Source organism: Poecilia formosa, unplaced genomic scaffold (genome assembly GCF_000485575.1).
Source record: "Poecilia formosa unplaced genomic scaffold, Poecilia_formosa-5.1.2 Scaffold471, whole genome shotgun sequence".
Taxonomy (NCBI): Eukaryota; Metazoa; Chordata; class Actinopteri; order Cyprinodontiformes; family Poeciliidae; genus Poecilia; species Poecilia formosa.
The window spans coordinates 266703-274544 of record NW_006800410.1 but is presented as its reverse complement, the minus strand read 5'-3'; the positions used below and the strand labels follow the sequence as shown (position 1 = coordinate 274544).

The window sequence follows — 7842 nt, the reverse complement described above, 5'->3', positions numbered from 1 at the left end:
AGGAGGAAAGCTCAGGTACGACCCCGTAAGAGGACAGCTGGACCCATTAGAGGACAGGTGGACCCGTTAGAGGACAGACGGACCCATTAGAGGACAGGTGGACCCGTTAGAGGACAGACGGATCCGTTAGAGGACAGATGGACTCTGTCCGCCTTATGGAAGCTGAAACTTCTACCGGGGTTTAAAGAGATAGTCTGGATTTTTTAAATTATGGTTCTGGGAATGTTTTGTACCTGAAGTCCACCTGGCTAACCTTTAGCCTGCCAAGCGTTAGCATTCCTTTGCGTTTCTACAAACTCGCAGCATTGTGGCGTCTGTAGACCTCAGCTAAAGGAAATGTTGCTCTCAGCACCTGAGCAGAACTCCAGGCCGGTGCATCAGAGCTGACTGTGGTTTGTGAGCACAGGGAGGAACGTCAGGCGCACCATCCATGGGATGGGCCAGATGATGACCACCATGGTCCTCAACCGGAGGCAGTCCACGTTCAGTGGCGCCGGGCCGAGGGGGCCCGGGTTTGTGATGGAGGCACAGAGAGGCAGCAAAGATTCCATCGACAACCTGGATCTGACGGTGATGGACACCAAGCTGAAGATCCTGGAGATTTTACAGGTCAGGAAAGTATTTATTTAAATGCAGTTCAGTTCACTAATGATGAGCAGCGCTAACAATCTGTACCAACACAATGATTAGTTAAAGCTAATGCTAAACATCAGCCATGTTAATGCTCACCGATGACACGTGCTATGATGTAGAATATCGCCCTCTACAGGATAAACATGTCATTAGACTTCTACTTGTTTGATTTGTGCTTCAGGAAGTGAACAAACTTTTCACTCACATTTATAGTTGTTGAGTTTTGCTCATTTGTTTGCTGCTTTAGCCAAAGTGACAGGAAGCCCACGACGCGTCAGTGTAGTAATTAGTTATATCTTGTATATATGCAAGTCATGAATATAGTTACACTTTTTAACTTGTAAATTTTATTTTATTTTTTTACATTCAAAAGTCTCAAGCTGGAACCTTTGTATTTGTGCGTTTCTGGTATGCCGGTAAATCTGACGCACAAGCTACATCCGCTAACAGCGGCGATGGAAGCGGCTCCTCTGGTCCCACTGGGTTTTAATTTCTGCGTCTAAACTATCTGATGCTGGAAAAGACTGTTGTTGTGTTCAAGTTGTGGTAAAAGGAGTTAGCCTGTTAGCAAGGCCATGCTAGCCTAAAATAGCATCTCAATGCTAAACATGTAGCAGCTAATGCTAATGTCACATTTCTACAGTTCTTAAGAATCTCCTTGAACGATCAGAGAAACTCTGGAAAGAAGAACTTTCCTCCAATCTGATGATTGAAAAACCTGAAGATTAAACTGTAAATTTGCTGTTGAGCTCTGATGTTTGTTTATTCAACAATTTAGTGGCAAAAAGCAGTTTTGATTTGAAAACGTTGCTTATTTTGTTGATATATAGTTTTAGATTAAAATGTTATTAATTAATTACAGACATTGGCTAAGTATTTTAGTGATATTATTGGTATCTGTAACTCCAAACGTGACGCTGTCGCCCTCCTCAGTTCATCCTGAACGTTCGGCTGGACTACCGTCTGTCCTTCCTGCTCTCCGTCTTCAAAAAGGAGTTTCTGGACGTTTATCCCATGGCTGAAGCTGACGCCACCACCAACGTGGAACAAGCAGGTGAGAGTTTGAAACACTTTGTTAAAATGTTTGAGGTTTTCCGTCTTTTCTGAGTGTTGACGGCTTCTCCTCCTTCAGCCGCAGTCAACCTGCAGCAGATCGGCGACCAGGCGGAGGCCATGTTTGGAGTCGGGTATGTGTGGTCGGCCATGTTGGCCTGCTGCTTCCTGAGGGCTGCAGGCTGAGGAGTTGTGTCTGTGCAGGAAGATGAACAGCGTCCTGGAAGTGGACGACGAAGGAGGCCGGATGTTCCTGCGGGTGCTGATCCATCTGACGATGCACAACTACGCCCCTCTGGTGTCCGGAGCGCTGCAGCTGCTCTTCAGGCACTTCAGCCAGAGGCAGGAAGTGCTGCACACCTTCAAACAGGTGAGAGCAGGAAAACACGCTGCTGACCGACCAACGGGTTTCTGCTGACTCACGGATTAAATCTAGACTAAATCTGGATTACATCTGAACTAAATCTGGATTAAATCTGAATTAAATTAGCATTCTGAGGTGGAAAGAGAACAAAACACATTTTTTTTACTCATCAGATATGATTTTAAGTGTAAAATATTTTACCCAAGTTGCAGTAAACCTTCAGATTTTTTAAAACGTATAAACTACAGACACACAAGTTATTTATTTTTCACCTCTGATTATTGCAGCGTAACATCAGCTGAACGAAAATCATTAAATATGCTCCTGAAATCTTTAAATAGGAACATTTTGAGTAATTTTTCAACATGATGTATGAATTTCAGTTAATTGTTTGAACCGAGCTGAAAATACTCTTTTCACTTTTCAGCTTCTCTAAAGATAAAAAAACTCAGATTTAAATAAATAAGATTCAAAAGGAAAATTACAAACTTATAAAAATAGTTTTTTGTTGTTTGTCTCAAACAGGAATATGTTTATTTCATAAAACCATTTTCCACCAAGAAATAGAAAATAAAAGCCCAACAGAAAGTCATAATTTAGAGTTTGAGTTGTAGTTATGAGATATAAAATCATGATTATCAGACACTGGATCAAACCTCTTTAGAGAAACAATGTGAATTTATATCTCATAATTATGACTTTTATTCTTATAATTGAACACTCAGTTCTGACTTCCTGTTGGCCTTTCAGTCTGTTGCTGCTGCGACCTCTGGTTGAACCGTGGAGCTTGTTCGTGTTTCCAGGTGCAGCTGCTGATCTCAACGCTGGACGTGGAAAACTACAAGCTGATTAAAGCCGACCTGGATCGCCTCCGCACGCTGGTGGAGAAGTCGGAGCTGTGGGTGGAGAAGAAGAGCTCGGGTGGAGGAGACGGGAAGAAAGACAAGAAAGAGAAGGTGGAGGTGAGGAACGACACATTTACATTTTGTTCACATCAGAGGGAAAATTTTCTTCATTTAAATTAAAATCTGGTTTATGTTGAACGATATTAATGACCTGCAGCTGCAAACTGCTCTGCAAAACAGTCTGACTCAGAAAGAACCTGGGCTTCTTGCTTCTCTAAAACGTCAAAGGAAATCAGAACGACCATCATCAGCTTTAATAAAACATCTAACATGAACCTCTGACAGCCGCTCATGGCGCTGCAGGCAGACCGAAGCCTTCCTCCTTCAGACTGCTGCTGTCTGCCTTCGCTGAGCCGCCGTCTCCTTCCTGCTTGTTGTGAAATGAAACTGACATTTCATCTGAAAATCAAACTTTTAAAACTAAGTGTTTGGATGTTACAGAAACACAAAAACACATAAATAAAAGGTGGAATTATTGGCATCATTTCTTGGGGAAAATCAGGATTTTTACTTTTGTTTGATGAAAAATAAACCACAGATATTTATAATATAATATTATACAACATTACCAGAGGAATGTGGTAAAATTCAGAGAAGTCGTTTTAAAGTCCTGCTGACCCTTAGATGACGAGGAAGAATTTTCTTATTTGTAAAACTTCACAAGATGCTCAAAGTTCCTCATTTTAAGTTTAAATCGATTTTCATGTTGGAATAAAAAATATGAATCCATTCTCCTAATATGATGATTTTATTCTGATGAATTTATTCTCATTTCATTACAGTTTCATTCTTAGCCCAACTTTAATCTCTCATTATTTTAATCATTTTTATGACTTTACTGTTTTTTTTAATTCTTTGTACATCTATTATGATTTTATTCTGTTTTTATAACTATTCTAGTTTTTTTACAACTTTAATCTTGTGTTTTTTCAAACCTATCCTCATATTTTCATGAGTTTAGCCTCATATTATGACTTTATTCTCATATTTTTATGACTTCACTCTTATTTTAATACTTTATTAATGTTTCGACTTTATTCTCATATTTTTACATTCGTTTGCATTCTGTCTTTATTCTTGTATTTTTACAACTTAATTGTCATAATTAATTGTTTTTTGCCTGCCTCTGATTCTCTGATGAATCTGACCAACCAGGTCAGCCTGAGGGTTTCAGGGTTTCTGGGTTTCTGGGTTTCTGAGTTTCTGGGTTTCTGAGTTTCTGGGTTTCAGGGTTTCTGGGTTTCTGAGTTTCTGGGTTTCAGGGTTTCAGGGTTTCTGGGTTTCTGAGTTTCTGGGTTTCTGGGTTTCAGGGTTTCTGGGTTTCAGGGTTTCTGGGTTTCAGGGTTTCAGGGTTTCTGGGTTTCAGGGTTTCTGAGTTTCTGGGTTTCATGGTTTCTGAGTTTCAGGGTTTCTGAGTTTCTGGGTTTCAGGGTTTCAGGGTTTCTGAGTTTCTGGGTTTCAGGGTTTCTGAGTTTCAGGGTTTCTGGGTTTCTTGGTTTCTGGGTTTCTGAGTTTCTGTCATTTCATGCAAAATCAAACCAAATGTTTCCCTGAAGCCTTCCACAATCACAACCTGCCATACCTTCTGCGTCCTGCAGGGGGCGTCAGAGGACCCATCGCCAAAGAAGGAGAAGCTGCAGAAAGGAAACGAGAACTACCAGAACGTCAAAGAGGTGAGAACGTTCTCTTCTGTCAGCCAATCAGAGAGGGCGATGCTGGGAGGCGCTCACCGCTCAGAGCGGTTCCTTCAGATCACCATTTCCATTGATCAAAGAATCAATATGTAATCAATATATGAAATAGAAATGTTGAAATTATATCAAAAATTAATCTAACTTTAATCTGCAGATCAATAGTTTTGAATAATAAAAAGTCAGAAAATTATTTTCCTTTTCTAAAAATAAAATTTAACTATTTTTTACTGAAATCAGACAAAGTTTGAGCTGAGATTAAAACTTTAGATAAATCCGTGTTTCACTTTTATGATCATAAATTTACTGAGGATTATTTTTTTAAGAATATTTTTATAGGATTATTTAGCAAGGATTATATTTTAGGGATTATGTTTTGTGGATTATTTTTGATGATAATTTTTTTCTGACTTGATTATTTTTGATTTTTTTGTATTATTATTTATTGATGGTTTATTTCTGCTCATATTTTGTGGATTATGTTTGCTGGGTTTTGCAGCAGCAGCTCATTTCTTCTCTCTTCCTCAGATTCTGGAGCGGCTGAATAAAATGTGCAGCTCTGGAGTCTGGAAGAAGCAGCAGCGGCTGCTGAAGAACATGGGGGCTCATAAAGTCATGCTGGACCTGCTGCAGGTTTCCTACGACAAGGTGAGGCGGGCCGGACCTCCAAAATAAAAGCACAGAGGCGTGGTTTATTCTCGAGGAGGAGTTCCTGTCTACAAATCCAACTTTTTCTTCCTGTCTGTGCAGAACGATGTGAAGATGCAGGAGATCATCAAATACACTCACATGTTTCTGCAGAAGTTCTGCATGGGGAACCAGGAGAACCAGGCGCTGCTGCACAAGAACCTCAACCTGTTCCTCAACCCCGGGGTGCGCTCCGCCGGACCTGCCTTCACAAACATTCAGCATCGCAGATTTTAGCCGACTGTGACAGCAGCACTTCCATCTGCAGCACATTCTGACGAATTAGCCAGAAAGATTTCCACACAGCTCTAAATTCAACTTTTCTTCACCTCTAGAGACTAAAAATTAACAGAATGATTTAAAGATTAAACACGAGGATTTTGTGGATTTTACACTTTTCAAACTTTCTCCTGAGTTTATTTTTATAAAAGTCATGGATGGATGAAAATTAGGAAAAAATTAGCAGAAAGTTAAAAGATCTCAGTTTGAAATGAGCTGCAGCAAAAAGAAGAGCAAAAAAATCTAAAGACAAAAGAAACTTTCTGCTTTTTGTCTTTCATGATTTGGATGGAAATTAATTTTATAGAGCTGCTGGTTCTGGTTCTGACTCTGGTTCTGGTTGTGAAGGTTGTTTGGTGTCGGATGTTTGTGCTGCTATTGATTTAAAGGTATAAATAAAAAGGTCAGAGGTCGTCATCAATACCTTCAAAGCAAAAGCAGCACAAACGGACCGTTTTGCCGGGTTCAGTCAGATTTGAGGATGTGTGTGATCTCCGCTCAGCCGTTGTTTCCTGCCGCTGCAGCTGCAGGAGGCCGAGACGGTGCAGCACATCTTCAGCAACAACTACCAGCTGTGCAGCGAGATCTCAGAGAGCGTGCTGCAGCACTTCATCCACTGCCTGGCCACGCACGGCCGCCACGTCCAGTACCTCAACTTCCTGCACACCATCATCAAGGCGGAGGGCAAGTACGTCAAGAAGTGCCAGGACATGATCATGACCGAGGTGAGGCGCCACGCCGTCGTCGCACTCTGTCCGTGTTTCCATGGCGACCTCCTCACGCTGTCCCCGTGTCTCAGCTGACGAACGCCGGCGAGGACGTGGTCGTCTTCTACAACGACAAGGCGTCGTTCACCACCATGCTGGAGCTGATGGCCGAGAGCAGGGAGGGAGTCAGGGACAACAGCCCGCTCAGGTAACCATGGCAACCGCCCGCCATCCAATCAGACGCTCCCGTTCCCGGGTTCATTTATCCAGCACAAGACGTCTACATTCAAAATGCACCAGTCAGGTTATAGATCAACGTCTTCCCCTTTGAAGAAACTGAAAATGTTCCTGAGCTGCCAGTCGGTTCCAGACGGACCTGAAACTTCAACCATGAATGTCAAACGTTTGATTCTCTGCGTTTCTGTCGTCTAAATGGAGAATTCAGTCACATTCAGGTCGTTTCCACCACCTGGAACTGAAACCCATCCGGAAACTCGTCACCGTTTCTCTCCTCGGTTCAGACGATCCTCTAGTTTCTCTTCACGCCTGAAAGCAGAGCAGCGCTGGTTTTTCAAAATAAAGTCAATTTTGATATTTAATTTAATGGTCAGGATAAATGTGCCAATATAAGCTATATTTATATTTACATGCATTTATTTCTCAAATGCTTTACATTTTTTAAAAAACCTTCACTGTGAAAGTTTGGGCTTTTATTTTGACGAGGCTCTGGGCTGCGATCAGTCGCTTGTAGAGGAAACACTGAAAACTGATTCATTATTAAAACCATTTACTGGATTATTTTCTGCAAATGAGTGATGTTATTGGAACCAGAGCTGTGGGAGCCTCCAGAACCTTTTGACCCGGTTCTGGTTCCTGAGCAGGTACCACATCTCTCTGGTGGAGCTGCTGGCCGCCTGCGCCGAGGGCAAGAACGTCTACACCGAGATCAAATGCACGTCGCTGCTGCCGCTGGAGGACGTGGTGCGGGTGGTGACGCACGAGGACTGCATCACCGAGGTGACCGGGTCGGGATCGGACCGGGGTCCGGTCCGGGTTCTGGGTCTCACCTGTGTCTGTCTGCAGGTGAAAATCGCCTACGTGAACTTTGTGAACCACTGCTACGTCGACACCGAGGTGGAGATGAAGGAGATCTACACGTCCAACCACATCTGGAAGCTGTTTGAGGATTTCACCGTGGACATGGCGCGGGTAAAACCGGGGCAAAACCAGGGGTAAACCAGGGGTAAAACCAGGGGGAAACCAGGGGTAAGACTGGGGTAAAACCGGGGGGAGACCAGGGGGAAACCAGTGTAAAACCAGGAGGAAACCAGGGGTAAGACTGGGGTAAAACTGGGGTAAAACCGGGGGGAGACCAGGGGGAAACCAGGGTAAAACCAGGAGGAAACCAGGGGTAAGACTGGGGTAAAACTGGGGTAAAACCGGGGGGAGACCAGGGGGAAACCAGGGTAAAACCAGGAGGCAACCAGGGGTAAGACTGGGGTAAAACTGGGGTAAAACCGGGG

General features: G+C 42.9%; 1 protein-coding gene across 2 annotated transcripts in view; it reads left to right on the top strand.

Moving 5' to 3' along the window:
• itpr3 (inositol 1,4,5-trisphosphate receptor, type 3) overlaps positions 1-7842 on the top strand; it is a 51888-nt gene that overhangs the window by 29439 nt on the left and 14607 nt on the right. For both annotated transcript variants that reach the window (XM_016664169.1, XM_007578216.2), the window contains exons 23-34: positions 407-609; positions 1567-1687; positions 1766-1820; positions 1891-2056; positions 2854-3012; positions 4554-4628; positions 5175-5294; positions 5397-5519; positions 6137-6337; positions 6412-6527; positions 7201-7336; positions 7403-7528. In XM_016664169.1, coding sequence (XP_016519655.1) covers positions 407-609; positions 1567-1687; positions 1766-1820; positions 1891-2056; positions 2854-3012; positions 4554-4628; positions 5175-5294; positions 5397-5519; positions 6137-6337; positions 6412-6527; positions 7201-7336; positions 7403-7528 — 1601 coding nt within the window. The remainder of the gene's footprint in view (positions 1-406; positions 610-1566; positions 1688-1765; positions 1821-1890; positions 2057-2853; positions 3013-4553; positions 4629-5174; positions 5295-5396; positions 5520-6136; positions 6338-6411; positions 6528-7200; positions 7337-7402; positions 7529-7842) is intronic.